This window comes from Lucilia cuprina, chromosome 3 (genome assembly GCF_022045245.1).
Source record: "Lucilia cuprina isolate Lc7/37 chromosome 3, ASM2204524v1, whole genome shotgun sequence".
In the NCBI taxonomy this organism is placed as follows: Eukaryota; Metazoa; Arthropoda; class Insecta; order Diptera; family Calliphoridae; genus Lucilia; species Lucilia cuprina.
The window spans coordinates 58,622,035-58,643,556 of NC_060951.1; the positions used below are offsets into that span (position 1 = coordinate 58,622,035).

The 21,522-nt window shown below is 29.5% G+C and overlaps 1 protein-coding gene across 1 annotated transcript in view; it reads left to right on the top strand.

The window, feature by feature from the left end:
• The window catches only part of LOC124418793 (putative protein TPRXL), a 47,440-nt gene extending 30,343 nt beyond the window's left edge, over positions 1 to 17,097 (top strand). The window contains exon 2 of the mRNA XM_046946242.1: positions 16,777 to 17,097. Within this exon, the coding sequence (XP_046802198.1) occupies positions 16,777 to 17,082 (306 nt within the window). The 3' untranslated portion in view covers positions 17,083 to 17,097. The remainder of the gene's footprint in view (positions 1 to 16,776) is intronic.
• Positions 17,098 to 21,522: the final 4,425 nt, after the last annotated feature.

The following is a 21,522-nucleotide window of genomic DNA, read 5'->3' on the forward strand; positions in this document are numbered from 1 at the left end:
AAGAGTTATGAAACAGGGTTATTAAACCAAGAATACATGATTTAGATGCAAACAAAAACGCAAACAAATTAGCGTTATTGAAAGAGGGGAGGACTTGTGTTTATAGGGAAAACAAAGATAAATGTGTGGTTAGAAAGAAAGAGTTATAACTTTTAATATTTAATTAGTTACTTTTACGTCTTCGTCTTCTTTTTTATCTTTTTTTGGTTTGCGATTGTGTGATCAAAGTGATCATGGTTAAATTGCTTGCATTTCATTTTTAATTATGATCAAAGTTTTGTAAATATGTTACTAGCATTTAAACTATATTTAAGGTTTGTGCAAATTTAAATAAGGGGAATAATAGCCCCTTTTAAGGGGTTTTAATGGAAAAATTTTCTATAAAAAGAATTTTTTGAAAAACGTAGTTTTACCCGGAAAAACATAGATTTTTTTGGTAAAAATTCGCATTTTTAATGAAAGTTATTTTTTGTGAAAATTTGGATACACAAATTTTTAACCCAGAAAATATACTAAATCCGAATCTGATCTGAGAATTTCTCCATAACATTTTGTAACCTGAAGATAAAAAAATTAATTTTTCGCCTTTATTACTGCTTAAAGATAATTTTATTTACAAAATATTGAATTTCATCTAATTCTATCTAAAGATGATGGATGATTTCAAAACTAAGATGAAGTTTAGGTTCCACCTGATTGGCTATAACTCGTATTTCACCACGAATGTACACTATGTAAACTATAGTGGGGACACTTGTTACTTTAGTGTTTCATCTGTTAGTGTAAGCGAAGTCAGCCGTCACTTTACAATCCTCAAGTAATCTAGGAAGTTGGTGGCTAGGATTAACCCTACGTGATAGGTTTAACAAGTTGTTCGGACTGTACCACTAAACTGGTCAATCAAGTATGGACTGCTATAGGTTCTACTTAAATTCAAACTACCTGTAGTTCAACCACGCTATTGGCTATAATTTGTTCGTCACGAATGTTCTCTTTGTAAACGATAGTGAATATACTCGTCACTTTAATGATTAATCTGTAAGTGTGAACGGAGTCAGTCGTCACTTTACACACATCAAGTAATCTAGAGAGTGAAAACTTAGGCAGTTGATGGCTATGAGTAACCCTGTGTTGATTGCTATGAGTAACCCTGTGTGATAGATAAAATTCGGGATTTTCCGCCTGAACTGGTGGGTTAGATCAGACCTCGACAGAGATTGATTTTTAAGTAGTTTCGTTTGTTTTTTATACAATTTTGTGTAACACGAGTGGACGAAAAGTAATTCTAAAGATCAACTAGATCAAAAGAACTCTTTATAATGACAACATAAACCAGAGTGCTACTTATATACCCTGTACCTATCGCTGTTCTGAATCAGGCATCAGAGAGAGAATGAAAGAAGTGCTTTTTTAAATGGTTTTGTTGTTGAGAAAGCAAAAGAATTTTAAAACGATATCTTTGTTGATGTGCAATCTAGAACCGGTATTGGCACAGAGAGAGAGAGAGAGCTTGTTTTCAATATTGCTCAAATGTAAAAAACAAAGCATTGAGAGAGCTTTTTTGGCCACGTCTGGTAAGCTCAAATGTAAAAACAAAGCATTTGCAACTCGAACAAAATCTGCCATTGACTCTAGGTTTCTATGAAAAGTCCTTGAGAATCTTAAGAAAAATCTATAATAAATAAACCAAATTGTATTGGGATAATTCCAACATAAAAAACGTTTCTTATGCAACTTTTAAGTGAAACAACCTGTTCTAACCTGCCCCAAATGGTTTTGAATAATTAACAGCAATTTTCCGATTGAGACGCTTGCACTGCACAGGGGTTAAGAAAACTATTAATAAAATCATTATGTAAAATTTTTAAAACGACCTACCACCAACTGTTAAAACAATTCCAACTAAACTAAATGAGTAATTATATTTTAATTTTAATAACAATAAATATTTAACTATGCTAAATAGAAGATGATTTAGCAAGAAACTAAAATCTAAAAGCTTTCTCATTTTACAATTAGGCAGATTTGCATTGACGAAAGCAAAACTCACAAAAGCACGTTTTAGTAGATATTTTGCATTTAAATATACATGTTTTCACTCATTTCCAATAAAAATCTTATTAAAGTTAATTTTATTAGCTAATTTGTTTAAATTACTGGTAAATTTTTTTCTCATTACGATTTCCAGCTAAAAATGTTTTTTTTACAAGTAAACAATGACATAGGTTAAGAAAAAATTCTATTATTATTTGTTGCTGGCGCTAAATCATTAAGTTGCAAATAGCAAAAAAATACAACAAACTACTTACTCTATAAGTAAGGCTTTTGACACTAATCTATCTAACCAGACTTAATAGAAAAAACAACAACAACAACAACAACGACATCAACAACAATTTGTACTTTACTACACATTTGTTTTGTCACAACTAAGTTTTGAAATTGTCAATGGTCAAGTCGTTGCTGAGTTAGTTAGCTGTAAATGGGGTGATAGGTGAGGGACGCAACAGCAAACGGTTAAATGTTGAAATTTTGTTTACAAACAAATTATTTTTTTTTAAATTTTTATAAAATTGTAATAAGTTGTGTTTTTTTTTACTTTTATTCTTGTTTGTTTTGTTTTTATTATTTATTGTTTATAATTTTAAAAATAATTTGTTTTCATTTTCTAAACAACCACCACCTTTAAGTCATGTCAACTTAACTAAGTACACTTTATATATATAGTAAATAATTCTCAACATTTTTATTGTTGAGCTACCTGATCTAGCTAATGGTCGGAACTAACTTGGTTGTAAAATGTGAAATATACTTAAAAAAATTGCATGTCTTGAAACAATTAAAGTTTGGTTTTTAATTCTTTTAAACTTTTTTAAAAAAGTTTTTGTTTTGTTGTTTACAAACAATGTGACGTAATTTTTTTTTAAAACAAAAAACCATGTAATATAACTTTTAGGTTTAATAAAGGGGGGAAGGGATCTATTAAATATGTTTGTGTTTTCTTTAGACATATAATTTTTAATTTGATTTAAGGTGAATTATATAAACTAAGTTTTCGTTTTTTATTTTATTAATTCTTTGTCAGAAACGCACATAAAGTCAGCCCAGCCACTTACTCTTAAAAGTTGCCAAAAGAGAGAGGTTTAATAAAAATCATACATTTCCGGTAGAGAAGATAAATTCAAAGCTTTTTTTTCATGTGTTAAATTTCAATTCTTTTTTTTTTCAAAAACCATGTGTCAATCTTTAGACAATAATAATTTGTTTGCATTTTGTTTTTCTGTTGTTATTGTTGTTTTTTCTTCCTTCCGAAACGGAACTAAGGTTTAACTTTATTTAAACTAATTGATACGAACGAACAATAATAAACAACAACTGAGCAAAAAAAAAAAACAAACTCTTTTTTTTTGTATAAATGAAGGAGACGACTTTATTTTAAATGCTTAATAAAATTGTGCGGATCAAAGGCAGTGCAAGTAAAAAAACCCATATAATTGACAGCATTTCCTCAGACATTGGTGGAGACACAGTTTTTTTGCTTTATTTTTTTTTTAATAAGACCGAGTTTTAGTTTCGTTTAGTAGTCAGTCTTGTTTAGCTATCACACACTGACTGTCATTTGGGTTTTTGCTGTCCTCTTTCCTTTTTTTTGTTGTAAACTTTATTAAGGGTAAAATAATGAAAAATATTTTCTACTTTTTCAAGAAAAAAAATTAAGTTTATCATTTTTGCATCAATGTTTAATAATATTGTTAAACGCGAAATTATTTAAATAAACACTACTGGTATTGGTGTTTTTTGAGATATCAGTACAGTGGATCAGAAAATGGTCAGAAACTTTTCAGTGAAATTTCAAATATTTGTTGGTTGGTTAGCTTAGACGAATAGACTCCGTATTGACCGGACCATTTATAGGATTAGGACATTTATAGGATTAGATTGAGGCTTTGGCTGGATTTAATGGAGAAATCTGGATCTTAATTGAGAAATCTGAGGATATCATTAAGCTCAGAACCAGATATCTGACCAAGAGAAGATGAAATACCGTTTCTTCCTTTTTCTTGTTTTTGCAACTGCTACAGTGATCGTTGAAGGGGAGCCCAAGCCAAATTGCCTGTCAGTCCTGAATCCAATGCCCTGTTTCTTCCTTTTCCTTGTCTCTGCAGCTGCGACAGTGATCGTTGATTGGGAGCAAAAGCCAACTTCTTGCATGTCTGCCTAACACCCGGTATCCTGTTTCTTTCTTTTCCTTGTCTTTGGGATCAAGAGCAGATCCCGTTTTGGTAAGCTCATCTACCTTTTCATTACCATGGTAGTCTATATGCGCAGGGACCAAGATCCTTTTTGCATTATATAACTGATAGGAAAGCAGTTGTATAAGAGCTTTTTTAATATATTTAAAGTTTTGAATTTTAGAAACATTATAAATAACAAAATTTTAGAGAAATTCTAATATTAAAATTTTTGTGAAATTAAAAATTTTGAAGAAATTTAAAACTTTAGTGAAATTTAAAAATTGTTTTAAAATTTTGAATTAGAAAAAATAATAAAATTTTGAATTTTAATAAAAGTTCTAATTCCAAATTTTGTGAAATCTCAAATTTCAGTGAAATTTCGAATTTTAGTAAAATTTCCAATTTTGGCAAAATTTTGACATTTAATTCAATTTTCAAAATTTGTAATTTCAAGAAAATTCCAAATTTAAGTGAAATTTCAAACTTTCAAAAAATTACAAATTTTATTAAATTTTCGAAGTTTTAAATTTTAGTGAATTTTTAAAAGTAAAAAAATAAAAATTGTAATTTTAAATTTTGGAATTTCCAGTGTAATTTTAAATTCAAAATTTTATTGAAATTTAAAACTTAAAGGAAATTCAAAATTTGATTGAAATTTACTGGTACTGTGAAAACCCCTTAGACGTAACTTAGAATCAGAAAATGTTTATATACTCCTTGTACTAAATCGACACCATATTTTAAATGGTTCTAGAACTAGTTTTTGTAAATTTTTCTTAAAAATATTCATGTTTTAATCTCAAATCATTCTAAATTCGAAATCGACCTTGGCCAACGATTGCAAAAAGATGGAAACAATGTTTCTGAAAGTTAAATAAATAATTTGGAACTTCTTTAATTTATCCCTGGTCCTTTGAACTGAGTTATGGTCGTTCCACCGAATCATTTCGTAAAACTTTTATGTATCCTTAGTATCAAGAGTTTTCTTCTCCACTGTATTTACAAAAATTCAAATTCATTCATAATTTTGGATTTTTTTGTATATTTTTTTTACTACTTTTTATTTTTGTATCTTGTCGTCTGGCAAACGGACGCATCAATTCTTCAATTCTGCACTGATGACATATATTTTTATGATCAGTTTAATATTTGCATGTGTCCGTCTGTCTGGCCATATGTCTGTGTATGTGTGTATTGTTTAAGCATAAACAAAGGATTTTACTCATTGCCGCTACATAATTGCTTTTACAGTCAACTTAACCACTACCAGCACTATCACCAACACCAACACAGCTAACTACTACCATCATATTATACAAAATGATTGTTGTTGTCATCATTGGTGATGATGACGAAAACATCAAGTCAGGGGACATTTACTTGAAAGAACACAAGAAGAAAAAAAAAAAAACGTAAATGATTTTGTTTTATCCCAAACTATGACTTCAACTTCGGCACCCAAAACTCAACCACAAACTTTAAAATTCTTTTTGTACATTATTGAGACATTTTTTTGCTGTTGTTGTTGTCATATTTTTTTCACATAAATACAACATTTATGAGATGCACATGAATTTAATTTTATTATTATTATTTATGAATGAATATTATTTTTTTTTTGTGACTTAAAAATGAATGATGACAAGATGAGACAAGAGGAGAATGAATGAGTGAATAAACAGAATAAATGCACAAAGATCACAATGATGATTAACAAGAAAAACCAAGGAGATCAGCGTTAATAGTGTATAGTGCAGCGAAACTAAAAGCGATAAACCCAATCGGGTGATAAGGTTCATTAATAAAAAAAAAAACAAAAAAATAATAAAAAATAAAAATATTTATATAAGTGGGTATGTAGGTATACGTATGTGTAGTATATATGGTTATTTTGTCATAACAGCGCCATCAAAATCCCATAAATTGCTAATAAAAGTGAGACAAAATTTTGTGAGGCGGTCAGGAAGTCGTTATTAAAGCACCCTATATGTTTTCGTTATAGTTTCTTTTTTTTTTTGAGAATAGAGTAAAGTCCAATAAGTTTGTTTTAAAATGTTAAAAATTGAAAGTTTTTTTTTTTGTTAAATTTAAGAAATTTAAATACATTTTTATTTAATTGCATTAGTGTGTGATGTTATTGTTAATTTAGTTAATTAAATATATTTATCAGTTGACTATTAATAACTTATTGTTTGTACAGCTAAGATCACATTGATAGGTTAGGTTATCGTATAACTTCCAAGAGATTTCGAACAGATTCACCTCCTCTCCTTTGTACTACTTATATGCTTGTACACTTTGCTCGAGCTATGTAATTATTGACCATTACTTCCCTTTACATAACTTCCGATATGCAAAAACATCATTTCCGTTTAAAACCTTAAAGTTGGAATGGCTTTTATTGATACGGCAACAGAATCTAGTCATGGATATACGAATCCGACATATTTACTTTAATCACATGGATCGGTTATTCCAATAAAACCAGCATTCGTCCGTTAACATATACACTTGATACCAACTCATTTCCAACGCTTATTTCAGCAGTCGCTCCTCTGCTGGATGAATATTGCAGTGCTTGACGTTAACACCTGCCGTGCTAGTCTTATCTTACTGTAGTCTTCTACAACTACTAGGTGAGCTTCTGTGACGATTCACCACCGCTCCATTGAATAGAATTTCCTATCCAGTATACGTGCACTTTGCTCAAGAACTTTAACTATCCAATCTCTTGCCATTGTTGTTCTTTTGCTTAACTTCCGAGATGCCAAAACATCAGTTCCATTTACAACAACGCGGAAAAGACCATTCTCTGTTGAGTCCTGTAACAGCACCTAAAAACGTAGCCCGAAGTTCGAATCCATCTTACTGTAGCCTTCTACAACTACTAGGTGAGCTGTGACAACTCAAGTACTTGAATTATTCAATCTCTGAACATTGTTGTCCTTTTGCTTAACTTCCGAGATGCCAAAACATCAGTTCCGTTTACAACAACGCAGAAGAGACCATTCTCTGTTGAGTCCTGTAACAGCACCTAAAAACGTAGCCCGAAGTTCGTTTTTAGGTGCTGTTGCTGTTGTGCAACTGTTCTCTGGTTCCACTTTGTGTCAAATCATTCCAAGAATTCTAGAGGTATTTGGAGCACTTCTTACCCCCGGTATTGCAATCACACCATGATGAGGTCTTTCATGAAGGTAACATTACCCCAGGGGTGTCTATGCTCGATATTTGTTGTCTCGGCAACATTATCGAACATATTCCAAATTTAAGACTTTACCGTGCATCAGTATTTTAGCCAACATTTACGCCGCGAGCTTGCATATCAACCACAGTCGCCACGTGATCCCCAAAGGTACCTCTCGGTACAAGACAAAGTCCGCAACTCTGCCTTGTGTGTTATTGGTTTCTTTGATGAAAAAACCACTAAGAGATAATAAAGTGTATGGAATCTCGAATGAAAATTTCAGTAAAGTTACTCAGCTGATATTTTTGATGTGAATTCTAATTTAAATCACCAATAAATGTGGCTATTTTCTTCCTCTACTTCCGTAAGTAAAGTCTAATTTTTTACTTCTTGAAAAAGATTATTTTTTTAACCAATTTGAAATAAACACCTATATTTGTGGAGTTGTAAGTAGTGCTACTCTTGAGTCTACACTTATAAACAAATTAACCACTAAACTGGTTACTAGGTGACAGTAAAGAGTATAGGAATTTCCTTGATAATTTTCACAAAATTGGCCATTTAACTTAAGCGTAAATCATTAATAAATAAGACAGCATGGCAAAATCTTTTTCTACTATTTTCTATGGGAAATTTTCCGAAATGCTAATCTTCTCAGCTTTCTAAATTTAATTTGATAATGGCGCCTTTAATTATCTTAAACACGGAAGTTAAAATTTATAAAACGTTTTTGCACAATAAAACTTAAACAAATTTCAAAATCAAAATTCCTAAAAAATCACCAAAATTTTCTCAAGTATCTATTTAAAGTTTATTTTAATAAATTTCCTAAAAAAAGAAAGGACAGAAGATATAATAAAGAACATTTGATAAATGTGACTTATTAAAGATTTGTTTGCTGTTTAAAATTAAAAAATTTCGAACTTTTTCTTTTTTAATTTTTTCGCTTTAAATTTTATTTAGTTCTCATAAATTTAATGAATTAAGATAAGATGAATGAATGGAAGATGTTAAAGAGGAATGGCATCAGCATGTTATATGATGGTACGTACGGTTTATTCTTATTATTATGGAATCATTTGCTTTTTGTGATGTGATTTGTTTATGAAAAGTTCTCATACTTTTAAAAAATTTTTTTTTATATTTTTTCTCAAAATTGAAAAAAAAACATATGTCACACTTAAGTAAAACACAAATTTGAAAAAATATGTTTTTTTTTTGCAAAAAAATTTAATGATCATTATAAAACAACTTTGTATATAGCTGTTGTTTGCGCGAGTAACAACAACCCCATTGTAACCATTCGTGCGTATAAAAAATCATTGAAGACGCCCTGGGAAACCAATCCATAACTTTTTTCTTCTACTACTACTTCTTTAGCTTTAACAACTAAAGAAGAAATAACTTAAAAATCAAGTAATAAACTCTTGCAGAACTTTAAAGAAGTTTCAACAACTTAAACATCAAGTCATTGAATTGTTTATTTATACATTCATTCATTTACGCTTAAGAAAACATTTTAAATCATAAACCTTTCGAGCAGATTTTTTTCAAAAATTTTTTTTATTTCTTTTTTTTTTTAACAAGACATTTATTAAAAATCCAACTAAACTGTGGGATAAACAGAGTGTCAAACAAGTCATAAAAAATTTTTTATTTTAAGTGACAAACAATTTACCAGTGGTTTCCTGTGATACAACAAGACAATAAACTTATAAAAAAAATAATTTCTATGTTGTAAGCATTTTTTTGTTATCAAATTTGTTTAGTTTCTATTGAGTAACTTAGTTTTATATTTCTTGTAAGACCAAGGGTCAAGGTTTAAGTTTCAAGAGTGAAAGTTCAAAATTTATCTATGGTTTTTAGGAAATTATGAACCACTCTCAAAAAAAAAAGGTAAAAACAATTACACTTTATTTTAAAATAGGTCATGATGTTATTTGATTGTCATTAGTGTAATAAAACTAATTCTTTAGAAGTTACGATTAACAACTTCTTAAGAAGTCAATAAAAATCTATTGCGCACTGTGGTAAAAATGTATAAAAAAACTAGGTTAGTTTTATATTTATATGAAGGGAAATTGAAACTCGTTTGACGTTGTAAGTTTTAAATGTCAAACGGTTTTTAATGATGTAAAAACACCTCCATGAACTTTGACCTATTTTTGAGGTAATGCTTCAATATTTTGACATCTGGTTTAAAAACAATCGACGGCATTAATGGACAAGTTTATAAAATGCTTTTCGTTAACACCTGCCTTGAGGGCTTTGTATCACTTTAAATATAATATGGCTGAGATATATACATTCACAACAAAATTTTGAAATGTTGGACGACTCAACATTGCTGTTTTTTTGCCTTGCAAAGTGCACGCAGGTTCCGTCGGTCCATGTGCAATCACTTTGATCAAGTGATTGTGCTATCTGATTTCTGACCATTACTGATCCGTTTACAAACCGATTACAACCATTACGCAGTTGGGATAGGATCTGTTGAATCGGCAACATCATCTTTATTTCACGACAACCAGACTGAACTATTGACTATTGACTCGCCATCGTCCTTTTGTGCCTGATTCCAACTGTCCTTGTACAAGCACTTTGCTTAAGTAGTCGAGCTATCTAATCTGTGACCGCGTTGTGTAACTTTCGAAGTGCAAAAACATCATTTCACGTGGATGGGATGGGGTCTATTGAATCCGTTACATTATCTCCTTTAGAGACGATCGGCATTCATGAACATCTGAATTGAAGACTTATTTCACGATGATACTTTTAAAACCACGGGGTGAACTGTTAGATGATTCACCATCGCTATTTTGGTACACAGTACCGGCAGGTCATGTACAATCATTGTGTACAAGTTCTCGAGCTATATAATCTGTAAACAGAATTTCCCCGTTGCATCAAAATCGAGTTGCAAAAATATTACTTTCGTTTACAATCTTTACGCTGTTGTTATGGTCTATGTTGAATCGGCAAGAGCAACTAGAGACATAATTGGTAGTCCGAAATACACACTATGTTAAATCTTTTTCTGGTAATACGGATGCACTAAGTCTGCATATGGCTTAGCTTCACAGTCGCTCCTGTTTACGGTATCTGTGGTCTTTTTCGACAACAGAACCGAACCTATTCCGAAATATAATATAATATATTCACCGTGTATTCCGTGTATTCCCGATTTTGGGTTTTAAACACTGTCACCAAAATGGACCTCTTTAATAACCGGGACAAGACAAAGTCCGAATGTTTCTAGGGCCGCATATTATATGGTTTTTTGGTTTGATCCCAGTTAAAATCATTCCTACGAAATACCGATGATACATTTGACACTATCCCGGCAAAGGTGCTTTTCACCTGGATTGCAATGATACCAAAAATGGGGAAAGCTTATCAAACTAAAATGATCCGGGGAGGGAAAGTTTAGATGTGGAGTATATAACGATCAGTTTTAATATATTTCTAAATTCTGATATCCCAGTTCGGCATACTATATTACCTCAGCCATTTTGAAGCTCTCTTGATCGCTGCAGACATTGAAACATGGGACTCTTAAAATGTTGAACAAGTCTGGTAACATTTATTAATACAAATTGACCCCTTTAACCAATAATACATAAATATGTCTTTCAAATTCTTTTTCACTTTTGTTCCACTGTTAACTAGCAAATTTACATTCTCTTACCAATATTTGTTACTTTTTTTCTTAAACAGCTTCTTTTAGACTTTCGAACCAGTTTTCATTGTATGTTCTTTTTTGTTTTATACTTTTTTTTTGTGTATTTTATTTATTTTTTTGCTAATTTTTCAAACATTTAGTTTTCAACAAACTATTAATTATTTTTATTAAAAAAAAATAGAAGATATTTTTTATTTGCTGTTTATACTTTAATGGTGTTTGGTCTAGAATAGAAACAAAAAAAAAACCCACTTGGATTATTCAAACACGCATTTTATTATATTCTTTCGCTTTTGCGTTTAAATTTCTGACCAAAAAATAAGCAATTTCCAAATATAATTATCGAAAGAATGAACAACTAATGGAATAACACTCCAGTGATTATGATTTCCCATTCGTACTTTTGTACTTTATTTTTCTATAATAAATTAAGAAATTAAAATATATTTATATATTTTTTCTTCCTCTATTTATCTGTGTGTTTTTGCAAAATTCAAGGTTAAGTCCATTTAATAAAAAAAAGAAATACGCAATATTTTTCTATAAGTATTTTTTGAATTTTTTTTGCACATTTCTTTTTGCTAATAAAGAGATATTTCTTTTTTTTTTCTTTTTTTTTTTGTTAAATCTTAGAAAAAATAATAGATATTTGATGATGAGAGAATTTATATAAAAATAGTTTTATGTTTGCTAAAGATTTATTTAAAATTTAAATGGTGAATGGTTTTTTATTAGATAAATGTTAATTTGTTTTGGGTTTTTTTTTTTCTGTTGAAGTTGTTGGGACCGGCAATGTGTTGGCGATAAAATAAAGTTTTTTTTTAACATTTACAACAAAAAAACTTTACAATTGTATAGAATTTTGTTAATTTGTTAAAGTTATTAAAATATTTTTTAACAATACCTCTTTTTTGTTAAAGATCAAACCATTTTGTCTGAGTTTTTTTTTTTTCAACAAAAAAATGCTTAAGCTGTTTATTTTAAATCTTTTGTTTGAAACAATTTGTCACATAATTAGGGAAACAATAGTGTTTACTATTACAATTTATTAAATTAGTTTTATTTAATTTTTAATTTAGTTAGTAATTAAGAAATTTTAAAGTCAAATTAAGTGATTTTTTTATAAACAGATAATTAAATTGTGAAATTTTAATAAAATTATAAAATTTTTTTTTATATAGATTATAACTAGAACTATACTTAGCTGGGGTTTCGTTTGTGAAAGCTCTTTCTATCGAAAAAGTTCTTGTTAGTAAAGGATCCCTTTTTAATAAAAAGGATTTCTTTTATTCAAAATGCTCTTTTAATCAAAAATATCTGAAAAATTAAATTATTCATTTTAAAGAGAAAATACATTTTTAGTGAAAAAGCTCTTTAAATGAAAAATATCTTTTTAGTGAGAAAACAATTTTTTTGGAAAGATGTTTTATGTAGTGTATAGGCTCTTTTTTTTAGTGAATGAAACTCTTTTTAGTGAAAAAGTAAAAGTAAAAAAGCTCTTTTAGTGAAAAAGCTATATTAAGTAAAAAAGTTCTTTTAGTGAAAAAGCTCTTCTTAGTAAAAAAAACAGTTTTAAGTGAAAAAGCTCTTTTAGTAAAAAAATAATTTTAGTGATAAAGCTACTTTTGAAGAGAAATAGAGCTTTCTCTTCAAAAGTATTAAAAATGTATTTTTTTTTTCAGTGAAAAATCTATTTTCTTAAAAAAAAAACAATTTTTTGCGAAAAAGCTTTTTTAATAAAACAGCTTGAGTGAAAAAGCTATTTAAAATGAAAAAGATCTTTTAGTAAAAATGGATATTTTAAGTGAAAATAAATTTTTAGTGAAAAAGCTCTTCCAAAAAATATCGCTTTTTGCAAAAAAGCTCTTTTTAGTAAGAAAACTATTTGTAAAGAGAAAGAACTGCTCTTTTAGTGAAAATCTATTTTAAATAAAAATTATCTTTTAGTGAAAAAGCTCTTCCCAAAAAATATACCTTTTTGTAAAAAAGCTTATTTTAGTGAGGAAACTGTTTGTAAAAAGAAAGCACTGTTTATTGAAAAATATTTTTCCATTGAAAAATTCTTTTTCTTAAAAAGCTATTTTCTGTGCCAAAGCTCCTTTAATAAAACACCAATCTTTGAATAGAAAATCTCTTTTTTGTGATAAAGTTCCTTTTAATGATTTTTTTTCTTTTAGTGAAAAAAACTTTTTAGTGAGAAACGGAGCTTTTAGAGAGTAAGCTCCGTTAAATGAAAAATATTTTTTCAGTGAAATATCCATTTTTTTTGAAAGCTTTTGTTAGTGAAAAACTCTTTTAATATAAAAAGCCATTTTAAGTGAGAAACCTCTTTAAAAAAACACTTTTAGCCGAAAAGCTCTTTTCTAGTGAAAAATACCACATAAGTGAAAAATCTCTTATAAGGGAATATCTATTTTTAGTGATATATATATTTTTAATAATAAAACACTTGTTAGTAATACAAAAACGTCTATTTGATGAAAAAGCTGTTTTTTGATAAGAAAAATATATTTCTAGTGAAATAACTCATTTCTAGAGAAGAAGCTCTTCTTAGTGAAAAAGCTCTTATTAGTGTAAAAGCTCTTTTATTAATGAAAAAAGATCTTATTAGTGGCTTATATAACTTTTTATCTTCTCTTTCTATTTCTTAAATGCAATTGCAAAAGTTTTCAATTTCATATCTAATTTCGCTTTTTTTTTTCTTGCCACATTTTTTTATTGTTTAATTATTTAACAGCGATCATCATTTTATATAAATTACAACATTAATTAATTATAGGTAAACAAGTGATGTTTAACAGCACACACAAGGTGTTGTAAGAATTTTTCCACACTCACATGGAGATGTTGATGATTATGATCATCAACATGATCAACATGGCCATCTTTCACATCATGCAGACGACAGCAAACACATCAATGTTTGCAACATAAATACATATGTATATAGAAGAACCCTAGCACGATTTGAAAAATTAAAAGGGGATCTTGTTGAGTTTTTTTTTTCTAAAATCTACTTTAATGTCATTAAACTTTAAAAGCATCGAAACGTTTCGAATAAGCGCTTAATTGTGCAAATAATAAGAAACTTTAGACGAAGAAGAAAAAAAAACGGATCTAAAAATCAAATTATTATTTTTGCTCTGTTATATTGTATGGTCATTTACACCAATAATCAAGGTGTTGAAAAACTATATTTATATATTTTTTTTTTGCTATTTTTTCTGTTTTGTCTGTCTATTCCAAATCAATTATGACCACTAACTATGACTTTTAACCACATTGTTTTCTGCTGCTGCTGCTGCTTTTTTTTCTTCGTCTGTCTGTGTCTCTCTCTCTCTCTCTGTTACGGCTTTTATTTATAGAAATGAAATAAAAAGTGGAAAAATGTTTTTGGTCAAATAGCGTTAAGAAATCAATTTCCTGCTTATGAATTTACTACAAAGTACTTAAATTGATTAGCTGACTGGCTGCCTGGCTGTGTCGTATTTTTATTTGTGCACCATTTAAGGTACCACTAAATAAACATTTGTTGTATTTTACTTCCGAATTCTATACTTTAAGCTTAGAGCTTCTTTTTTCTTTTCATGCTGCTCTTTGCCTTAGAAACTAATTATCAACCTGAGGACAAGTATAAGTTTCATACTCATGTCTTGGGTTTATTTCTGTTTTTTTTTTTGTAATTTTTTTCTAAAGTTGTAATTGTTTTTTTATGTCTTGTAGTCAAGTTGCTTCTTGGGTGTGGAATGGTTTTAAGTGTAATGAAAATTTTAATTGTTTTATATGGCATTTTTTCATTTCGTTTTTCTTTGTTTTTTTTTTGTTGGTGGCAATTTTGCTTGTGCAACTTTTAACTCAAAAACTATTTAGTCTTTAGTCGTCTATTAAGTCATTGAAGTTGGTTGCTGCCAACAGAATTGCAATGGGAAAATTAAACATTTACATTATAAAATTGTATAGAGTTGTTTGGTTTTTTTTCTAGTTTGCACAGTGTTTCTTCTAAAGCGCATTTTAAACTTTAAACCCTATTTAACTTAATGGTTCGTAGGACGAAATTAAATTTTGGCTTTGAAGTATTAAAGGCTCTCATCATTACCAATCTATTTAGTTTTTCCAGTTTAAAACACTATTTTTGAAAGATTAATTTCTTAATTAACTACAGTTGCATCTCGAATGGCCCTTCGGATCATAATAAGTTTATTTGAGTTATAATTATATCATAATATTCTGCATTTTGCCTTTAAGCATAAATAAAACGAAGTACTTCTAAAAGAATAACATTTATCGCCACTTCAAAAGTGGCACTAAGTGATTTTTTTACCATTTGTGGAAGTGATGTTTCTTAACTTCCAAAGAAGCGAAAAGAATGTTTGTACTGAAATTTTTATCATTAAAACAATTATTTATGTTAATGTTATTTGAGTGAAATTAGTTGTATTCTATAATATTACAATTTCCCTTCCTAATATCTTCCAAAAAAGAACATAAAAACTACTTCCTGAGAATGATTTCATAAGTAGTGAATTTGGAATTAAAAAAGGACATCCCTCCTATGACAAGTCTGTGTTAAAATCATAACTTCTTTAGGTCTTTTTCAGTATTTCTATGGAGTAAATTCTACTTCTTTTTCGCTTCTTAGGAAGTTCTTATCTGCTGGGTAGGTTTTCGCATGTAAAAAATAAAAATTCTTGCCTAACGGGGCTCGTAGGACCATTTTAGAGGATTGTGCTTTACGTGTACACCTGTCGTGTTGGCCTTATTTCACTTTGGTCTTTTTCAACCACTGGGTGAGATTCTGTGACCATTCACCACCGTCCCACAGTGCTTTCCAGTCCAGTTTTCAATTTTCCTGCAAATTTGGGTGGATCACAAAGGAACCTAAACTAACTGAACAATCAGGACATAGTCCTGCAGGTAACTGGCCACCCGTAGTAGCAGTTTGTGTATCTCTGGTTCGACCCCATGCTTAATAATTCAAAGAAATGTCCGAGGAGTGATGTGACGTTACCAGTTTAAAGTCCCGGCAGACAAGAGGTACTGCTAGCACTCCTTTTCCCCGGAGCACTCCTTTTCCCCGGAATTGCAGTAAAACCCCGATGGGGTCTTTTATCAAGGCAACATGCCCCCGGGGGCCGTTCAGGGTATAATTCAAATTAAAATTTTTTCTTTTCTTTTTCCTTGTCTTACACCACTGTACTCTTCCAGCTGATATACATACATGTGTGTGGTGTAGTGTGGTTGCAACAAAGCATCGTGCAACATTTGTTATGTGTTAATGACTTTGGTTGCTACAACTTAGTAAAACTGTGAATGTTTGTCGTGAGTTTGGGAGGATTCCCAGCATCATAAAAACAAACAAAACTAGGACAGACAAACATATAGCAAACAGCAATGCTGGACTGACTAACAACAAACAGAGACCGAGCAAATAATTACCAAGTAATGAGAAGAAAACCTCTATTGTTGTCTTGCCAAACACAAACACAAAAGAAATAGAATTTTAACACTTAAACTACAAATTGCAAAAATCAACAAAAAAAAAGATACTTTAAAAAAAATTCTTACAAACTTCCGCTATTTATATTCCAATTTTTTTCTTATTTCAAAAAACCACTTAACCGTTATTATAATTCTATGTATTATCATTCATGTCATTCTTTTTTTTGTTGTTGTAGGTCTGTGCTGAAGAAAAATGCCAAGAAGAGGTTGTACTCTTGGCCCTCAATTATATGGATCGCTTTTTGTCCACGAGAACGGTGCGTAAAACCCATTTACAAATTTTAGCCGCTGCCTGTCTCCTGCTTGCCTCCAAATTACGTGAACCCAGTTGTCGTGCCTTATCCGCTGAACTATTGGTGTTTTACACCGACAATAGCATTCATAAAGCCGATTTAATCGTAAGTACTCCAATATTAAACAATATTTTTTTTTTATTTAACACAAAATATTACTCTTGTTTGTATTACACATTTAATATCTAGGTAAATATTGAATACTTATTTATAAGTATGAAACAATTTCTGAAAAGAATTTATAAATAAAAAAAAATAATGTAATGACTTGTTGGGTTAAAACTTTGTACGTGCAAACACATCAGTTTTGTATCGACTTGTTGTGTATACCTTTAAAATACTTTTATTATTATTTGTTGCTGCTGCTGCTGATATTTTTTTTAGTTTGTTGTTGATTTTTGTATTATTGCTGGCATTACTTTGTTGCAACAAATATTTGTTGTTATTTACTTAATATTTGTGTTTGTTGGTTTTAAAGTCTTTTTAGCCTTTTTTAAGGCTTTCAAGTTTCAAGAGTTCTTATTTTTTTTTATCCAGTTCTCTGGACTTGAGTTGCTGTGCCGTGTTTCCCTTTCAGTATGCAAACAGTAATAACAAAGTACGTGCTTTTTTCAGCTCATGCTCCCTCTTTCTTCTAAATTGCTTAATGTATCTTTAGAATTGTGTCTAAAATTTTTTTTCAGATAAACGTGATACCACCTTTCTTGTGGTTATGGTTTAACGAAAATAAGTAATAATGTATTAGGGGTATTCAGTTTAATAATGCCAGCAATGTTTATAATCAATGATAATCATGATCTTAATCATGTTACATATTTGTAGTGCTTAAGGGTATTTCATTTTTGCACGTGACTATTCATGCATGTTTAGAGTGCTTTATAACACTTTACTATTTTAAATTGGATATCATTACATTTTATTATTGTTCTGTTTCTTTGGATTTTCATAGTTTTTTACAGGTAATGCAAACGCTTTCTTACATTAAAAAAACTATTTTTTTGAAAAAGCTCTAATTCATTGAAAAATATTAAAAAAGCTCTTGTTTATTGCTAAAACTTTTGCCTGTTGAAAAAGCTCTCTTTTATTGAAAAAGTTTCCTTTTATTTAAAATTCGCTTATTTTTTATTGATAAAGCAGTTTTCTCTTATTCATTAAAAAATATAGAAAAAGCTCTTGTTCATTGATAAAACTTTTGCCTGTTGAAAAAGCTTCCTTTCATTTAAAAATCATTTTTTCTCTTATTCATTGAAAAATATTGAAAAAAGCTCTTTTTTATAGATAAAACTTTTGTCTGTTGAAAAAGTTTCCTTTTATTTAAAATTTCAAATAATTTTTCTATTAAAAAAAGACATTGTTTTTTGATAAAGCAGTTTTCTCTTGAAAAAGATCAAGTTTATTGAAAAAGATCTTTTATATTGAAAAAAATCTTGTTTATTGAAAAAGCTCATTTAAAATGCGCTTAATTATTGAACATTTTTTGTGCTAAAAAAGCTCTTGTTTGTTAACAAAACAGTTTTCTGTTGAAAAAGCTCTTGTTTATTGTAAACGCTTTTTATTAAAAAACTTTATTTAGAGAAATCCAGTTTATTGAAATAACACTTTTTATTGAAAAAGGTCTTGTTCATTAAAAAAGCTTCTTTTTAATTCAAAAAGTGATATTTTATTACAAAAGCTTTTTTATGTTAAAGGGAAACACTTTTATTATTTATAAATTATTTAAAGTTTGTTTATAACAGAAGCTCTTTAAAAAAAATTTTGTCTGAAAAACTTATTTTTGCGGTAAAGCGGGTTTTCCACCAAAAGCTTTTTTAATTTGAAAAGCTCATTTAAGCATGAAAGCTCTTCTTCAGCTAAAAAACTTATTTCAAATAACCAAACCAAACTTTTTAGGGAGCTTTAATCATTAAAAATATTTAGAAAATGTCTAACAATCGTGCCAACTTACAATTTTTATGGTGTTAACATTAATGATCTAAAAACCGTGTACACATAGCTTTAGTAATTTTAAACTATTTTTTAAAAGCTTTTAATCTAGCTACCAAGTTAAACAATAATGTTCCTTTACCACTTAAATAACTTACATAATTGACACCGCTTCAATTGCTTACTTACAACAAGTAGTCATTCTAATTGGCATACTTCCCCACATACTTGTTTAGGTTAATAAATATTTAAGATATTTTATTGATGCCCTTGTTTTGTTGGAACCACATATTTGTTGAGTTTAAAATTTATTTAGCCAACGACAGACAGACAGTCAAACAGACAAACAACACATCTTCAAAGCAACTAAACTCTAAGCAATGAAAGGAAAATGAAATAAGACAAAAATTGAAATTGAAAAGCAATGAAAAAAAAAAAACAACAACAGAACTATCTATGAGAAGAAGTCTGTCTGCCTGCCTGCTGACTATAAACGAAACTCACCCAGTCGGCATCTTTTATCTGCTGTTGTAAGCTTTTGCCCTGGCTTTACAAACAAACTCAACAATATCACATTCGCAAAGACTGTGAATACAACCTACGTAGAAAAATTATTTTGGTTCTTTTTTTTGTTGGATGAGACATTATAAGGATATATAAGCCAAGTTACAAATGAACAAAAAAAAAAAAACGAAACACTGAAAACTGCTGATGATGATGACGACAACGTTAAAGATTTCACTTAATATGGCTGGTTTAGTTGGATGGTTGGTTGGGCTGGCTGGCTGCCTTGGTTAAACAAGAATCGTGTCTAAACATATACTCAGCTCGACACCTTTATCCATATAAAGCTATAGTTCTAAAAGCCAGTAAAAGTGTCCGTCTGTCCGTCCGTTTGTCTTTAAGAGAAATATTACAAAAACACACATATACTACCAACAACAACAACAACGACGACGTACTTCATACATAATCATTTTCACTTCCACTTTTATTTAAAACTAGCTTTACAAAATTGGATTTTGTAAAGTGAAAAAGGCTTTACAACTAAGAGAAAAAAATATTGAAACTGAATGCGAAAAAAAACAAGACATCTTTTGCCAGAAACAAAAACAAGAATGAGATTCTCTTTTCATTTTGGATTTTTTGGAATTCCTTAACTTTATGTAGAAGAATGTAAAGTCTATTCCTTTTTTTCTGTGTGTGTTAGCCTGCCTGTCTGTCCGTCTGTCTGCCAGTTTATTTGACTGTGTATTTTAAAGAATTGCTCCAGACACGGTGTCCGTTTGTGCTTTTAGTTTAGTTTCCCAGGCTTTAAGTTTATTACACATTCTACTGCTTCTATAGTTGTTACGAAAGGCTCTTGTGTCTGTCCGTCCGTCTCTCTCTCTGTCTGTCATTTTATATTCTTGACTCTTAGTCTATTGTGGCACACTCCTGCTTCATACAGCAGCGGGAGGTAAAAATGCAACATAATATTTATTTTCATTTTAATTCTTACATTCATGTTTATTTTCATTTGTTTATATGTATATATGTGTGTGTGTGGACAAACAGACGGTTTCAAAAAAATAAACTCAAATCCTTTAAGTTCATTGCATTTTGAGTTCATTCTATGAGCGAAGCTTTTTGACTGAGATTCCTGAGGCTAATTTTTGATTTGTGTTTGGTTGCAATGTCTGCATACAAACAAACTAAAAAAAAAACTAACCAACCAAACTTTATGTTGTAAGCGATAATGTAATGCCTGCCGCATGTATGTATATGCAACACATGAATTTCTTATACTTGAGCTAAAGGCGTAGGTAGGTTAGAATTTTTCTTTAAGTCAGAGAAGAAGAAAAAAAAAAACTAACAAAAATCTTACACTTCTTCATTTTTAAATGATTTGGTATGTGGTTTATTTTACCAGGATTTTTGTTTTAGGAGGGTAATATATATTAGTTATTTGATCTTAACCCATGAAAGGAGAAATAACCAAATTACCTATATGTCTTTAGCAGAAGACAGAATTGTTAAAGAAGCTTTTATTTTAAATTATCACTTGTGTGATCATTTAAAGATCGAGTTTTCAGTAAGAGAGGCGACAGTAGAGAGTCTCTTACAGAAGTCATGATTACTTATCAAGTTGGCCAAATAAGATATTTTTAATAATATATCACGATCATTACTTCAAATTGATATTGAGTGATCATCCTCTCTTCTATTAAACTTATAATAAACCATTTGATCATGTCGAATAATAAAATCAAACATTAATTTTATAGAACCAATAACATGATCTTGTTTAACAAGCAAACAAGATCATTTAAAGAAACCTCCTTTGAGTGACATGATCGATCGCTTATAATGAAATAAAATTAAACAAGATCACCAAAATTAAGTGTGTTAATACTAAGCTTTTCTTATACCGCTGATAATGTCTAATAATAAATTAAATTCAAATAATTCCTCTAGAGAAACAAACAATTAAAATGGCGCTTATTTAACAAGATCTTGCCATACTAATTTAACTTCACACGATAGATTTCTATAGAAAAAAAACAACTTATTGGAAATGAAAAACATTTCAATAACTTACAATTACTCTTTAATTGTACAATAACATCAATTCTCTTTTATATACATGTGTATGTTTGTACATATACATATATATTACTTCAAACCAATGTCAATCATTGGCTCTAGCAATAAAAATTATAATTA